Here is a 17,060-nt window from a genome sequence, read left to right on the forward strand (position 1 = left end):
TAAGTTTGTTTGTGTTTCGGTTGAAATCGAATGATTTTTTTTTTTCAAATAATCCGATCCAATTTTAAGCAATTTGAATTTTACTGAATTTGTGATTTTGTTAAATTAAAAAAATAAATAAATATATAAATAAATTTTTTCTTTAGAAGTTTTTGTGTTTATTATCAAGAGAAAAACCAAAAAAAAAATAAGTCGTATAATCCTTTCATTTTTTTTTGGTTTGATTCTTTTTTATTTTTTGTTTTTACTCTTTTTAGATGGTGAAATAAGAAGAATTATAAAGGTGTAAGACAAGAAGAATTATAAAAATAAGAAAAAAAGATGAAGAGTTATTTTAAAAAAATATAAAACATAAAAATAGTATCAAAATTTTTTAATCACAATACAATAATATCTTAAATTTGACACTAAAATTTTTTAAAGTTCTAAATTTAATACAATAATTTTTTAATAAAAACTTATTTGATTTCTTCTTATTCTTCTTTTTTTTTTAGCTTTTTTTTGTTATGCATTTTTTTATTTTCTTCTCTTTTAGTTTTTTTTTTTTTTGAGAGAAAAAAAAAAGAAAAATAGAACTGAAAAAGAGAAGAAAAAGAATATAATGATGATGTTAATAATGCGGAAGAAGAAAATAAAAAAAAATGTAGAAAAAGGAGGAGGATAAAAAAGAAGATCAAGTAAACGGTATATGTAATTCAATTATTTATATTTTTGTGTTAGCTAAAATAAATTTGGTATGTGAATCTAAATTGTATTATTTCAACTTCGTTTGACTTGGTTAAATAAAAAATTTGGATGCGTAATTTTGTTTGGGCGCCATTATTTTGTTAAAAAAAGATCTTTTTTCAATGAAAAAAGATCTTTTTTTATTTTTTAACGTGTTTGGCAAATTTTTAGTAGTAAAAGTAAAAGCACTAGTAAAATAAAAAAAAGATCTTTTTTGAGAAGCTGTAATTTACATCTTTTTTTAAAAGATCTTTTTTCCTTAAAAAAAAGATGTTTTTCGTGTAATAAATGAACAAAAAAGTACTTTTATATTGTTATACCCAAACATAATTGATAGATAAAAAGATCTTTTTACATAAGATATCCAAACATAAAATTACTTTTACTTCTCTATAAGATCTTTTAAAAAAAGATAACTCAAAAAAAGATCTTTTCTCAAAAGCTCACCCAAACAAGCCCAAATTGAATAACATTACAGTAGGATTAATGATACTTCGCTTTTTCTTTTTTTTTTTATTTCCTAAAACACTTAGCTCGTTTTCATAAAAGGAAAAAAGAAGTCACCAAAAAAAAATAAAAGGAAAAAAGAAGTCACCAAAAAATAAAAGGAAAAAAGTCATTTTGGGCCTATATTTTTTCATAAAAGGAAAAAGTAATTTTGGGCCTATGTTTGTTTGTGCTGTGGAATCCGGTAGAGGGCCCAAGTTCATGTAACTAAGTTTGATTTTACTATATGGTCCCTGCCCATCTCGCATCTGAGTTTGAGCGACCGGAGAGAAGAGAAAGAGAGAGATTCATTCATAGATCAGAGTGCTGGCATTCGCCATTCGAATTTCGCAGGGAAGAAAGAATCCTGGATCGACTTCTGTTCTGAGCTGACATAGCAAAATAGAAGAGAAGAAGAAGAAGTAGAAGAAGAAGAAGAAGAAGAAGAAGAAGAGGAGGAGTTGTGAACAGTGAAGAAGGCAAAGAAGGATGTTGCCCACATCATCTTCGAAAGGACGCGCTTCGTCCTCCTCTTCTTCCTCTCGACCTAATCCCATGCTCCTTCCCTACCTCCGCAGAATCATCAAGGTTCTCTCTCTCATCTCTCTTACTTCCTTCCCAATTTTCATATCTAAGATCCAGTTCACATTTCATTCTACCATTGTTAATGCCATACAACGTTTTCCCCAACAACTTTTGCCATGGGAAACCGAATAGGTTCAGCTCTAATACTCGTGCTTTTTTGTGACTTCTAAAATAGTTCGATTAAGTAGGTTTGATTCTGAATTTCTGAATTGAATAGTCATAATTCACTGCTCATCTGTGTCCGATGAAGCAGGTGTGTATGCCTTTCGTTGTTGTGGATTCTGTGTTATGATTCTAATACGGAAATCCAAACAGCGCACTGGAAATTTATATATCTTGATATATGTTTTAGTTCTAATTTCTACTTTGTTAACTCTTTATTTTCTCTCTGTGATTTGATTATGCATTGTAGTGGCGACAAATGGATATCGAATATACGTTTTGGCAAATGCTTCATCTATGTACGTCACCAAAAGTTGTGTAAGTGTTAAGTAAATATAGAATTTTCCACTTCTAAAATAGCTAAAAACACATTTTGTTATCATGATCTGCTCCCACAACAGTATGATCCCTCTTTTATTTGACAAATTGCACCACTGTATGGTGTACACACAGACTTATTCCGATGTTCTGGGTTGTATATGTGCTTGGAATTCTGAATTACCTGTTTTTCTGTTTGCCTTTTTTGGTGCACTTGATGTGGAACTGGATAATGGATGCAGCTACCAGCATACAAAGTATCATAAACGTACGTCCTCTTCTGATGATTTTCTTGTTCTATCTTGCCGTAAATATTTATAGATCATGATTAGTTCAATGATTATCTTGTTCTATCATGCCGTAAATATTTATAGAAAATTATTAGTCCAACAATGTTTATTAAGCTTCTTTTTTACATGTGTATTACTGGGTTATTATCTGCAACACTTATGCTAGTTACATGCATATTTCACATGTTCTGGGATCTGGGGTGTGGGGATGACAAATAGATGTTATCCTCGGTAAACTCTTGATAAAAGCATTGTGCATGAAGTAACAAGTTAGAAATGCATTTAGTGATAAATGATGCTGATATGTTATCCATCTTATCTAATCATGTATTGCTGAAGTTTCTTAATCCTGAAATTCACTCACATGGTCTGGCTTTGGCAACATTGCTGCTCAAACAGAGGGTGTTATGAATGTCAACTGATATGGGTCTCATCCCTCTATTACATTCCCTTTAGTTGTATCTCTTAAGATTTATTAGTACATTTTAGCAATTTGATCAATTTTGTTCACAGTAATAATGGGGTAAAAATTAATAATTTTACAGTTAACCTGCCTTTTGAGTGAAGATATCACTATGCCTTTGAACTTGAGCCTTAATGATGTTTGTTAAGGATGTTTCGTCATCAACTTAATTTGGTGATATATTACACAGTTGTTTCAGAACAAAAATGGAAACCATTTCTTACATAAGTATCTATTTTGAAGAGCAAATTTCTTTGTGTTTCATAAAAGGTGTTTAATTTGTTTCTTTTGCCTTATTTGGTATCAGAAACCAAGAACCAATGGGCACGTGACGACCCTGCTTTTGTTGTGATCTGCAGCCTTCTTGTGGCCATTGCAACTCTGGCTTATTGTGCAGCGTAAGTTTCTCTTACACCATGCTGGTGGTGTCTTATCATCATTAGATTGCAAGGAAAATAAAAATAAAAAGTTTTAACTATTGTGATGCGAAATCAACATATAATCACAAATGAAAGTCCTTGTGTTTCATCTATGCAGCTAAAGGGTAATTGTTTCGAAAAACTTTACAAGCACCAGCAAACAGGCTCATTGAACCTGTGTGTTGCTTTATATTTCGAAATGTATGACTTAGCAAATCTGAAAATACTTGTTTCTAGACTTATATTATTTGCCTCCTTATTGAGTTCAGCAAGTGCTACACTGTTCTAATCTTAACTTTTCTGTATTTTGCCATTTATTTTCAGGTATGATCATAGTAGTGCACATGCTATTTTTGTTGTCTTCTCAGTATTGCTCTTCCACTTCTTTTTGACTGGGTTATTTCTAGCTACTTTTTGTTGGTAAGGAAACTTCCAAAAGTAAATAATACATCTATTTCTTTTTTAAGATCTTGATATTAAAGCTGATCTGCAATCTACAGGTTCCTAACTAATGCCTATCTTCGAGAAGAGGCTCCAAATAGTTATGTGGTGGAACAGCGTGTTGAATGGTAAGGTCCAGGATGTTATTTCCTGCTTACCTGCTATGTTAACAGTATTTAGTTGCATACATCAATTTCAAGAGCATGTCCTGATCTTTTTTGAAACTTAATTTGACACTTCTTCTTTAAAGGCTTGACATCATTGATAAGCATGGGATTTAATTGGTCACCTGTCTCAGATTTTATTTATTATATTCTAGTGGCTGACTAGATATTTTTTTCTTTCATGGAAGGATGTATGCATTTGATGTGCATTGTAACTCTTTCTTCCCAATGTTTGTATTGCTATATGGTAATTTCTTACTCTTTATATGTTATAAGATTCTGTCATAATGTTGGCAGCCATATTTCTCGCATTAGAGGGGCACTAATTCTGGTTCCTTGGCAGTGATCCATTATTTTCTGTCTCCTCTATTGGTGGCTCATGGCTTCATTCCAGTTTTGCTGTCAAATCTACTGTTCATGGTGGGCGCATCATACTATCATTATCTAAATTTTTTAGGTTACGATGGTAATAATACTCTTCTTTCTCTTGCTTGCTCTCTGTCTCTCTTATTTTAGGTTCTTGGCTTAATAACTGATTATTACTTTCGGGATTGTATATATATAGTCACTAATGTAATTATCAAGTTAAGCTGTGTACATTACACCTTTTGAGTGCGGCCCTTCCTCAGACCCTGCTTTAACACAGGATGCTTGTGCATCAGACTGTCCTTTTTTTTTTCTATATATGGATGTTACAATATATTTCAGTGTAGTTTCCATTGCTGGTGACGGAATAACTGGATGTTAAGAATGTTTGTGGCAAACTTGTTTCTTAGGAATTTAATTTCAGCTTGAATTTGAATTAGTGGGAATAATAGTGAACTAATTGACTGACGTATATGGCTGTAGTTCTGCCCTTTTTGGAGAGGACCACCTTTTTCCTTTACCCGATTGGTGTTGTAATTGTCCTATCTCCCATTTGTAAGTATTTAAATACGTCTGTCATTTTTGTTCTTTCACGCTGTGTTAATCTCGCAATAAACTCAATTTTCGGTTTGCAGTGATTTTGAGTGGCTTCAATCCTTCTAGATACTTCATGAATGTGTACTTCAGCCGACAAATATGATCCATTCCGGCTTCAACTTTTGACCTGTCAAGTGTCCTTGAGCTTATTAGGGTATTCTAAGACTACAAGATGAGAAGGCATGGCATGGATGAGTGTTTGATTGTTTGTTTGACGAATGCTATAGCTTGGAAATGTCTCAATTTAGGCCTCCTACCACCCAATAGAAGTTGGATCTGTAGTAATTCAAGATAACCAGTGTATTTTTTACAGTATTAAATAGAAAGATATTTGTTAAAATGAATATACCCATTGTAATGAATTTTTTCTGTCAATCTGTTATCTTTTAGCTAACAAAGAACATTCATGTTAAATATATTCTTATTTTCATCAAAATTCATACATGATAGATTGATAATTGTGTGTAAAATACTCCTGTCATGATCAAACATCGTATTGGTAAATGTTTCCATTGTGTGACACTATCAGATAGACATATAGACATTGAGCTTTTGGTCCTAATAAGTAATTACTGTTAGAGTTGAGGAAGGTTAGAAAAAATTAAAAAGTGTTTGATTTTGATGCACTAGAGTGTACACTGTCGATCAATTATATTAGTTTCTTTAGATGATTATTCACGTGTTGATTATTGAAAGAGAATATATACCATCGTTCAATTATATTAGTTTTTTTAGATAATTATTGACGTGTTCATTGTTAAAAGTAATTATTTTTATTGATGTAGTGATATATAATTAAATACACATATTAGTTTTTTTAGATAATTATTGACATGGTCATTGTTAAAAGTAATTATTTTTATTGATGTGGTAATATATAATTGAATACATATGTAAAACTCATTTACATTGTGCGGGCAGGGCGCAACTGAAATATATTAATTGTTGTTGGCTGTTGCAGTTTATTGACTAAATATTTCCTTAGGTTACTCTCTGCCTATTCTTGTGTGGAGTAGGTGAAATTAAAATATGTACAAATTGTCGCGTAAGGAAATGAAATGCAATGACTAATTTATATCAAGAGATAAAGTCATGCAATAATGAAGCTGTCTCTTAATCATTAGATGGTATTAAGAAAGGTTAAAAGGAAAAAATAATGCCAAATGCCCAGTGAGACATACATGCACGTCGTTATATAATATAATATTGTCATTCATAGTTGAAGTTGCTACACCTATACGGAGAGAAATGGTCGTTTCTGGGACACATACCAGTGACTACAGCCTAAAGGGGTAAGCTTGCCTTAGATACAATGCATTGAAGGCGCCCTTTTGATTCCGAAATACAACCAGCTACATGAATGGGGGGAAAATAAATCATATTAACTAACTTGATTGTTGGATAAAATCAGAGTTGGCTTAAGTAAGAACTAAAATTTAAATAGTTAGTCAAAACGGTCATCCAAGGGTGGATCCATAAGTTTAATCTCGAAGTGCTTAAGAAATAATAGAAAGAATCTTCATAAATGGCATCTGTTAATCAAATTATGGTTTTGTTTATTTATTATATAAAATTATTTTTTTTAAAAATATCTTTTTAAAATAAAATAAAATTATAACTTCTAAAAAAAAATTGATTAAAAAACAATAATATTTAGGAGATATTTTTCGTATATCATAAGAGTGCATACACTTGTTTTACATTATAAGTTGGTGAAACATTTGATTAAAAAACAATAATATTTAATTTAAGAAAAAGTATAGGTAACCAATAAGATTTTTGAACAATGTGTAAACAATGTGAATTAATAGGGTTAAAAGAGTAAATTTAATTATTAGCATTAAATTAGGGTGTAGTGTATTTTCATTTGATTGGTAGTTGTTTATATTGTTCAAAATTTTCATTGTTCTCCTAGCACTTCCCTTAATTTAATGCTCATTGTACTTTCGCGGTGACTCTTGTATTTAATATTGTGTAATAGAGATATTTAAATCTTGGGCAATTATTGAAGAAACAAAATACCAGCCTCGTCATAATATAATAATCATTATTGATCTGAGAATTAGATCAAATTAATTGGTTAAACTGAATTAATTAAAACTTATTCATATGATCATTTTGGTTTAGACTAAAAAATTTGTTAAAATCTGATAAAATCGATAAACTAATGTGATTTTTTTTTCTGAAAAATAGTTAAAAGATTAACTTTTAAAAAGAAAATATTTCTTTAGAAAAATATATATTTTACAAAAAATACTATTATTATCATTATTATATTTGATAATTAAATTTTTAAATCTCTAATTTTACATGATTCAATAAACGTTTTCAATCATGCAAACGAAGAATACGAAGCTATAAAGTGTAGTATAAGCTACGAAGCATGTTCCAGTTCCACTTAACTAACTACGTGTGTGGCTGAGAGAGAATGTCTCATTTTCACTTTCAAATCAAATATTAGGTGGGTGGTGTCACTCAACGACTTACACTCTTCCACACCTTTCAATGCAAGTTGGTGAGCCACTACCCTAATCCATAATCTTTTCTTTTCAACTTTAAACGGATGGAAAATGAAAATCATTTTCAATATTCATTCATTCATTCATCAAGAAGACTCCAATTACAAAACAATAAGTTTGGTATCACAAATAGCTTTTAACAGAGGAAACAGAGGAAACAGAGCACTCATGAATTAACAAAACACAAAGAAACTACTTAATCGGGTTTATGCATAGCACCCCATATATAATCTTCTTCATCAAACTTGTTTAGTTGGTATAATAGTAATAATGTCACTGATCAAGCTTGCTTCCTTTAACATCCACAACAAACCTGTATCTCACATCGTTCTTCTCCAGTCTTTCCACTGCTGTGTTGATATAATCCATGTTCACAATCTCAATCATCGAACTCAGTCCCTTCTCCTTCCAGAATTGCAGCATCTCCTCTGTCTCCTTCATGCTCCCAATGAAGCTTCCCGTGATTGATTTCCTCCCTACACACACACCCCAATACCAATATTAACATTAAAACCAGTATATGAAATCAAAAGAGTGGTTGGTTGGTTCAGAAGTAGTTACTTACCAAGCATGACCATAGGGCTAACGAATTGAAGAGGGGTGTTGATGACACCCATCAAGATCAACTTGCCATCAAGCTTGAGAAGAGACAGATAAGGTTCAAGAGGGTGTCCAACAGGGACAGTGTCAATGATGTAATCAAGTGAATCAGCAGCTTCTTGCATGCTTGAAGAATCAGAGCTAACCAAGTAGCTATCAGCACCAAGATCCTCAAGTGCTTCTTTCTTCTTCTTATCAGAAGAGCTTATAACAGTGATGTGGTGACCCAGTGCCTTTGCTATCTTCACACCCATGTGTCCAACTCCACCAAGCCCCAATATTCCACCTCTCATGCCACTCTTCTTCAACCCAAAGTGCGCCAGTGGACTGTACACAGTCACACCTGCACACAACAATGGCGCAACTTGCTCTGGCTCCATGCCTTCTGGTATCTTCACAACAAACCTGAAGTGAACATTGAACATCATATCAAATGATGGGTATTTCAGGATTCGCATAAAGACAAGGACTTGAATGAAGAAGCTACTTACTTTTGCTCAACGATCATGGTTTCAGCGAAGCCACCCTGAGTGGGTCTTCCATCAATGTAAACATCGTTGTAAGACCAGATCTTCTTGCTGCAGTAATTCTCTACTTCAGATTCGCATGCAGAGCAGGTTTTGCAGCACCCAACGAGGAGTCCTGCTCCCACGATCTCACCCACTTTGAACCTCGTAACGTTGGAGCCAACCTCGAGAACCTCCCCTACGACTTCGTGGCCAGGGACCATAGGGTAATTGGACATGCCAAGATCGTTTTTAATTTGGTGGAGATCGGAATGGCAGAGTCCACAGTAGTGAACTTTGATGTAAACATCATCGGGGCCCGTGTCTCTGCATGCATGGATTTCAATTTAATGTTGAATGACACAAGAGATTTTTGTTAGTTAATTAGTACAAGTGATGGAAGAGATTATTAATTACCTGAGAGGGTATGTGTATGGAGAAAGAACACCAGAAGGGTCTCTAGCTGCCCATCCAACAGTTGTCCTTTCGGTCTCAAGGCTACCCATTTTTCTTGTGAATCTCAATGAAAATGGATCTTAGCTTTTAGATTTAGTGGCTGTTGCAGATAAGAAGGATATATAAAGAAAAGTAAGGTCCCATACATGATGCCAAATACCAAGGTGGTGGGTGGGCTCCACCTTGTGGTAGGTGAGTGACTATGCACCCTATTTTTTTTTTCAAAAATGTTATTAAAATACTAAAATTAGTTATTAAAATCAACTACTAATATATTTGTGTATAAATATATGTATAATTTAATTTATTTTTAATATATATTTAAATTTTAACATATATTTTGCATTTATAATTGATTTTAATTTATACACACATAATTCTATATTCGTCCAAATTCATTTTAAAAAATACTACTTGTATAACACTAATCAGCCTTTAATCATATTTAATTATTTTTTTTTATTAAAACATATCCCTATTTTTTAGATACATATCTATAAATTAATTTAATTTAAATATTAAAAACAAAAATTTCTCTAACAACATAATTCACTTCATAGGTAGTTATTGGGACTTTGCTTCTTTTACGTAACTTCTGATAATAAATACGATTTGTTATTCTTTTTTTACGTAACATTTACACTGCTTTAGTGAATTTCAAACGAACAAGAACCTTCAAGCTGAAGCCTCCTCTTTTCATATCACCACCTTCCAGCTGAAGCATCCTCTCGTCTTCATTGGTGGAAGGTATCACCACTTTTTACATATGTGCTTTAGTAATGTTATGAAATATCATGTTCATCATTTTTAATTATATTTAAAAATAAACATACAAACTCCATTCTTATTTAATCGAAACAAGTTTGATTTTATTTGATTTTATCAATAGAATTGTTACAAATAAAGTATTTTGAGTAAAGAAGCAAAAAAAAATTTATAGTTTAAGAGAGAAGATGGAGCTGATATGGTCATAAAAATTGTGTATTTTTTAATTATAACACATCTAATAGTAGGACTAGAATATTATATACAAAATATTTTTAAAACACATCCAAAATCGTAAAATTTTAGTTTTTAAATATAAACGTTTTCAAAATCGTTAAATTATAATTTTTAAATATAAAAATTTTCAAAACCAGTTAAACTCACTTCAATTATTTTTTTTATTCAAAATATTCAAAACTCATGTAAACAACACATCTAAAATTAAATAAACAACATAAACACATTTAAAATTATGTATTAACACATCTAAATTATTATCATTGTAGTTCTAAATTACATATTAAACACAAAAAAAATTAAACTTAAATACACATCCAAAATTATAAGAATGCACTCTAAATATTTTATAACACATCCAAAACTCATGTAAAAAAATTTATATATGTACATAAAAACATAATGAACAACATAAACACATCCAAAATTAATTTAGAATTTAATAAGGGGGAGACGCTACAACTCTGGATCTTTACGAGCGAAGATTTTACTAGTGATTTAAGATAGTTTAAGATTTATTTTAGAATTTTAAATTCGAAATTTTGAATTCTAACTAATTTGATTTTTGGATGTGTATTTAAACTGTAATATATTAATAATTAAATATATTAAATCTGAAACAAAAATTTAAAATTTAAATTTAAATTTTAAATTTTGGTTTTATTTAGTTTGTTTTTTGAATGTGTATTTAATTTTAACAAGACACTAAATCTATTTATAATTTTTAGATGTGTTTGTTTTATTTTTTAAAATTATTGTAATAAAAGGCTGAATATTGTACAACTTTTAAAGAATACCTAGTTAAATTGATTCACTTTTAGTCAAATCTCTCTATTATTTTAAAATTATCTATAAATATAAGATATATATTAAAATATAAATATATATTAAAAATAATTAAATTATTTATTTATATACAAATATATTAATAATTAATTTTAATATATAAATAATATTTTTAAAAATAAATATATATATATATATATATATAATTATTTTATATAAGATGAATATATTTATAAATAATTTATTTTAAAAATCTATTTCAAACATAAATAAAAAAAAAGTAGATATTTTCTGTGCGTTGTACTGATATAAAGGAGAAAATATTGCTTTTGCATCTGATTATTTATCTTGAGGCAACAAATATATGACTATCTGAGTGACCGAAATTATAAAGGGAAAGAAATCTTCCAATTAAGCTCGGTTTGCGCATGCGGATATGGTTACTAAAATTGCATCATACATACGTCAATTTTATTTCTTTATTTGCATATAAAAATAAATGAATGGTTATATTTTCTGTGGTCCAAAAGTTGCTGGGACTTCCTATTCCATTTCGTGTTCTTTTTCTCTCAGTGAATTGAACTTATTAGTTATTACTTTAACTAATAACTTGCTAACTGTAGAAAGAAGGGAGTTACTAATAATTAGGAGTAGAATTCTCTCTATTAGCTATTAATATGAATTAATTTTTGTTCGTAATTGGTAATTAATTAAAAGTCAACTAATATAATACCCAGAGACGATAAAGTTAGATAAAATATTAGAAGAGAACAAAAATATTTATATAATAAAATAAAACTAAAATAAAATTTTAAAGATGACTAAACTAAAATTTATATATAATTTACATATAAAAAATTAAAATTAGGAAGGCCATTACTCTCCTTTCCTATCACTAGGTTCTGTCCCTGATAACACCTATCTATATATATAAGAAAGTAGAAAAAGTTTTGGAATCAATATTTTTATTAAACTTTAGTCTGTACTTAATCAATAAAATTTTTTTATATTGTTAAATATAATTTTATATTATTAAAAATATTAATAATAATTAATTGATAGTTACAAATTACAAAAATTGATATCCTAAACCCTAACACTCCTTTCACACGTTCGTGCTACAATCACTCCACCACTTACCATTTTCTCTTTCGTAAGTTTATTTTTTGGTAAATTTTTCGTTAGGTGTCTGTTTGTTTTTGGATACTTAAGCAAAAAAGTTAGGTGCATGATTTGACGTGAACCAATTTATTTTAATATTTTCTTATATATATATATATATATATATATATATATATATATATTATCAGCAAGAGTTGAATGTTTATGCCAATGAGTAATAGCTCAAATGACATAGTCTCTCCATACTCAATTAAGAAGTTGCGAGTTCGACTCTTCTATCTTTGGTTAAAAAAAAAAGAGTTGAAGGTTTATCATTATCAAAATATAATATTTTTATTCAGCTATATATATTATATAGAAATAGACTTTTTTTTTTAATTTGACAGAAGGCAGAAAATGAAAAATAGAATACCGGACAATCAATGTGAGTCCTTTGAGATTATCCCTACATTACCCCAAATGTGTAATTTTTATTAATTAATCTTAACTAATAAAGACTTAAAATATTCACCAAAACAAACTAAACTACTATTTCATCACATACACTAGAGAAATAAAATGGATAAAGGGTGGATGAAAAGGAAGATAATATTTTAGTTGAAGATGTTGATCGTTGGTGGCCAAGTCGTAACTAACTCAAGTTAAAAAATTAACTTTATTAATTAATAATAAAATATTATTTATATATTAAAATTAATTATCAAAATTAATTATTATGTATAAATACATATGTTATATAATTCATTTTAATATATATTTTATATTAACAGCAAATTTTAATAACTGATTTTAGTATATACTTAATATGATTAATTAATAGTTGTATGTTAAATTATATCAAATAATAAATATGTGTAGGTTACATGGAAAAATTTTTATTAATAATTTTACCAAAAATATAAACAATTGTGAAAATATATTATTGCATTATTTTGTATATATTTTTAAAATTGAGATTTAAAATCATTTAAAAGATAAATGTGTTCACCATTTAATCAATGTAATATATTGTTTTCTATCTTTTTTAATTTTTTTTTATTTTTTCTAGTTAAGGATAAAATTTTTAAATAAGACTAAACCATCAAAATAGATACTAATATAGATAAAATTTTCTGATGTTAGAAATTCTCTCGCCGGACATCAAACAATCATTCACGTAGTTATCAAAATGATTATCCAACATTTGTTAATTGTATATACTTAAATTGACTCGTACAAAATAACCACTCTTACGGGGTAGAAAGAATCGACGATAACGCATGGAGACAGGGGAGGAGATTCAATAGTGGAGGAACAAGATGTGCAAGTCATTCCTTTGATGTGCATCCGACATACCTGAACATTTCTCTCATTGAATTCGTCTCTGTCTAAGGTGGCTTCAAAACCAGCATTTTCAATGGCCTCCCAAATGGTCTCGTCGTTAACGAAAGTGGGGTAGAAGAGGACTTGAACACAGTTGTTAAGAACATCTATGTTGCAAAAGGTGGCCGGAACTCAAGCCTCCATCGTTGCATACGCAAGTTAACGCCAGAAAATTGTTAGCCATGGTGGCATACGAACAACAACTAACATAACAACAACAACATCGGTCAGAGATGAAAGAGGAGGAGGAGTCGAATTGGTGGGAGTAAGGGTGGCGTCGATGAGGTGGGGCACAGCAGCAACAACGGCACGATGGGGAAGACAAGCGGAGCGCGAAGAGGCTGGACAATTGACGCAAACTGCGCGACGGTGCTGCTCGGGCGGTTGCGGTGTGCACAACTGTTGGTGGGAGAGACTGGGCGAGAAGGAAGTCACCTCGCATGGGGAAGAGAAAGGCCGTTTTGCACTATACGTAATTGTTGCAAATTCTTATTTAATTTGACTTTCAAATTAGAAATTATTAAAAATCAATTAATTTAATTTTATTTCTATTGTACACATTGTACACTAAATTTATTGGTTCTCCATATTTTTTCTTTAAAAAAATAGAGGTAAATATCAAATCAATACCCGAAAGATTCTGACGCTGACAAAATAATCCCCGAAAGATTTTAAAATTTGACAAAAGTGACCACTTCTCAATTGAATTACTTGGAGTTAAGGTTTAAGGGTGACATGTCCGTTAACAATTTTCATAATTATAAAATTTACCACTTTTAATTTTTATAATTTTAAAAACACCCCAATTTCAATTTTTTAAAATCCTCCTCCAATTTTCTTCTTCTTCCCCAATAAACTCCTCTTCATTTTCGTTCATCGCTGCCTCTACCTTCCTCCTTCTTCTTCCTCCGACTAACCTCCGACTCTGACTTACTACAACAGCGCCGCCTTTCTCCCCTCTCTCTTCTAACCAAAGATGCTTATCTGAGACTCAACCCTTCTTCACAAGACTCAACCCCTTTTTCATTTCTCTTTTTTTTTTTTTTTTTCTTGACCCAGTGGTTGTGATGCTATTATGGCTGTTGAGCTCATGATAGGTAGTCATAGAAACGACAACAGCAGCAGTGGCTTCGCCACTTCTAAGGCTGAAGAGAACGCCGTCCAAGAAGTGGCATCTTTATCAGACTCAGCCCCAATACTTTAGCGCTTCTTCTTCTTTGTCAATCAAGGCATTTTCATTACCATTATCATCCATAGAAACTGACACCTTAATAGCGTGGTTCAATTCACGTTCAATCTCTTGATCCGCCCCAAAAGAAATTAGATTTTCGCTGTCAACTTGCCCCCACTCCCAATTTTCATAAGCATCTTGTCTAAAATATTTGATGTATCCTTCTTAGCCGTCTTACTTGAGGTCTCTCTGGTGAAAAAAGGAGAAGAAAAAAAGATATTAAGATTTTTTGAAAATGATGATGATTTAGAAAAAGAGCGAGAGTTCCAGAAAAAACGGATTAGAGTATTTTAAAAATTAAATTGGGGTATTTTTAAAATTATAAAAGTTAAAAGTAGTAAATTTTGTAATTATAAAAATTGTTAACTGACATGTTACCCTTAAACTTTAACTCCAGGTAACTCAACTGAAGGTTGGTCACTTTTGTCAAATTTTAAAATTTTTCAAAAATTATTTTGTCAATAATAAAAATTAGATACCATTTTACTAGAGTTAGAATCTTTCATATACTAATTTGGTATTTACCTCAAAAAAATATAAATAAAAAATAGTAGGTACACGAGGCTAGAATTGTAGCATTATAGATTTAGAGTAGTTATGTTGTGTTAGTCAGTTACACTGTGTTTGGAACAAAAGAAAACTAAAGGAAAGAAAGTGGAGAGAATGAAAATGAATGGAAAACTTGGTTTTCCTTTGATTGGATGTGAAAGGAAATTTGATGGAAAGGAAAAAAATGGACGTGGGACTCATGTTAAAGTTTTCACTTCACTTGTGGAAAGAAAACAGAGAAAAATTTGTAAGTAAGTGTAATATTACAAATTTACCCTTTATGTTATATTAATATTATAATTTTTATATAATATAAATAAGGATATTAATGTAATTTTATTTAGTTATGATTTTCTCTCTTCTTATTTTTCTTTCTACTTTCTTTTTTTTTATTTTCTCCTCATCCAAACAACACAACAAAAATTAACTTTTCCTTCCATTTTCTTTCCATCCATTTTTTTTTTCATAGGTAGTTTAATTTTCTGACTCAATTGAAATTGTAATTTACAAAGGCGAGTGGTAGTTCGCATCAATGCATTCACAATGGTGCTCTTTCAGCTAAAGTCATATTGGCGCACAAAGCCAAAGTTCCGGAAATGTGGGACCAAAACGAGAGATGACCCTTTTTAATAATAATAAAATATTTGATACATAAAAAATATTAACTAAAAACAGTTAAAATTTGTGTTATTTATTATTTATTAATTTTAATAATAATTATTAAATATTAAATAAAATAAATTTTAATTATTTTTTAATATTACTGTATAAAAAAATTAAAATACTAAAACTATTATTAATAAAAAAGTTTAAAATAAACAAATTAATATATTGACAATTTTATTTTGTATATTTTATATAAAAAAATTCAATTAGTAATTCTAATATGTATTTTTAAGATATATATTGATTAAACAAAAAAGAAACATCAGTCATTGAAAATGAAATCGAAAAAAAAAGCAGATAAGCAAAGTGAGACGGACAAATTAATAATTGATCAGATAAACAAGGAGAAGTTGTTTCCTCTGAATGAAATGATTTATTTCTTCGCACATAATTCTTTTTTTATTGAAACAGGGTTAAACGTCAAAAAGAAACGATAATTAAAAAAAAAAAAGAGAGAAACTAAATACAAATCATATTGGGTAAAGTGATCCCTCTATCATGCTCATTGAGGATGCTAACTAACTCTGACAGTGACAAGTCCCAGAATAAAAAATCTTCCTCTAAATTTATACTTTTTCTAACTAGAGAATCAGCACAACTATTTCTTGGCACATAATTTATAGCATTCATGTGTTTCATGGGCCTCATAGTTGGCCCGGTAACAATAAGTTTCCAAAATTAAGAGTTTGATTGCTTTTTTATTTTTTATTTTTATTTTTAGTATTTTTTATTTTTAAAATTTTGTGAAAGAAGAAGTGAAGATAAAAAACAGGATTTTATTGTTTTCACTTTTTTCTTCACAAAATTTAAAAAATATAAAACACTGAAAATAAAAACAAAAAATAAAAATGCAAATATAAATGTTTCACTAATGCAATTCTACTTTCTCTATATATCCAAGTGCCAGAAAATAAATATTCTTTGTCTATTCTCTGTACCCACTTCACAAGTTTATTGTTTAATAAACAAAACTTTGAAGCTAGTTAAGATATTCAATTAAGGTAAGGAAACACATGCAACTTAAATTATGCAAAACCCAACCTAATGATATATCTTAGTATGACAAGAATTCACTTAATCATACTCCTAATGCATACAAACATCTGAGAATGCAATTTATTACTTGCTTAAGAATCAAATGATTAAATTTGAACATGACAAACGTGCAGCCAATTATTGAATTTGTGTTACTCAAATATTCACATTGTTTTATTCCCATTAACACGTAAACACTTGATTGAGAT

At 29.8% G+C, this 17,060-nt stretch overlaps 2 protein-coding genes across 2 annotated transcripts; one reads left to right on the plus strand and one right to left on the minus strand.

Annotated features, from left to right (window-relative positions):
• The first annotated feature begins 1,468 nt into the window (after window positions 1–1,468).
• On the plus strand, window positions 1,469–5,487 carry LOC107619023 (UNC-50 family protein). The gene is made up of 10 exons (XM_016321229.3): window positions 1,469–1,800; window positions 2,210–2,277; window positions 2,520–2,545; window positions 3,338–3,428; window positions 3,774–3,869; window positions 3,950–4,018; window positions 4,243–4,301; window positions 4,398–4,520; window positions 4,904–4,975; window positions 5,056–5,487. Exons 1-10 carry the CDS (start codon window positions 1,702–1,704, stop codon window positions 5,118–5,120), a joined length of 768 nt encoding a protein of 255 aa, XP_016176715.1. The 5' UTR covers window positions 1,469–1,701; the 3' UTR covers window positions 5,121–5,487.
• A 2,096-nt stretch (window positions 5,488–7,583) lies between these two features.
• On the minus strand, window positions 7,584–9,222 carry LOC107618077 (cinnamyl alcohol dehydrogenase 1). The gene is made up of 4 exons (XM_016320006.2): window positions 9,060–9,222; window positions 8,628–8,969; window positions 8,102–8,541; window positions 7,584–8,012 (listed from the first exon to the last, which is right to left on the minus strand). Exons 1-4 carry the CDS (start codon window positions 9,146–9,148, stop codon window positions 7,810–7,812), a joined length of 1,074 nt encoding a protein of 357 aa, XP_016175492.1. The 5' UTR covers window positions 9,149–9,222; the 3' UTR covers window positions 7,584–7,809.
• Between the last annotated feature and the right edge of the window lie 7,838 nt (window positions 9,223–17,060).

This window comes from Arachis ipaensis, chromosome B9, assembly GCF_059453495.1.
Source record: "Arachis ipaensis isolate K30076 ecotype BB chromosome B9, ASM5945349v1, whole genome shotgun sequence".
Classification (NCBI taxonomy): Eukaryota; Viridiplantae; Streptophyta; class Magnoliopsida; order Fabales; family Fabaceae; genus Arachis; species Arachis ipaensis.

What these genes read in the sequence shown, in the direction of transcription:
- LOC107618077 (XM_016320006.2), bottom strand. Translation starts at nt 9,148, where the DNA reads ATGGGTAGCCTTGAGACCGAAAGGACAACTGTTGGATGGGCAGCTAGA. An exon ending in CCATACACATACCCTCTCAG is followed by an intron (nt 8,970 to 9,059) that starts GTAATTAATAAT and finishes CCATGCATGCAG; the next exon opens with AGACACGGGCCCCGATGATG. An exon ending in TAGCCCTATGGTCATGCTTG is followed by an intron (nt 8,013 to 8,101) that starts GTAAGTAACTAC and finishes GTGTGTGTGTAG; the next exon opens with GGAGGAAATCAATCACGGGA.
- LOC107619023 (XM_016321229.3), top strand. Translation starts at nt 1,702, where the DNA reads ATGTTGCCCACATCATCTTCGAAAGGACGCGCTTCGTCCTCCTCTTCT. An exon ending in ACCTCCGCAGAATCATCAAG is followed by an intron (nt 1,801 to 2,209) that starts GTTCTCTCTCTC and finishes TATGCATTGTAG; the next exon opens with TGGCGACAAATGGATATCGA. An exon ending in GTGGAACAGCGTGTTGAATG is followed by an intron (nt 4,019 to 4,242) that starts GTAAGGTCCAGG and finishes CTTTCATGGAAG; the next exon opens with GATGTATGCATTTGATGTGC.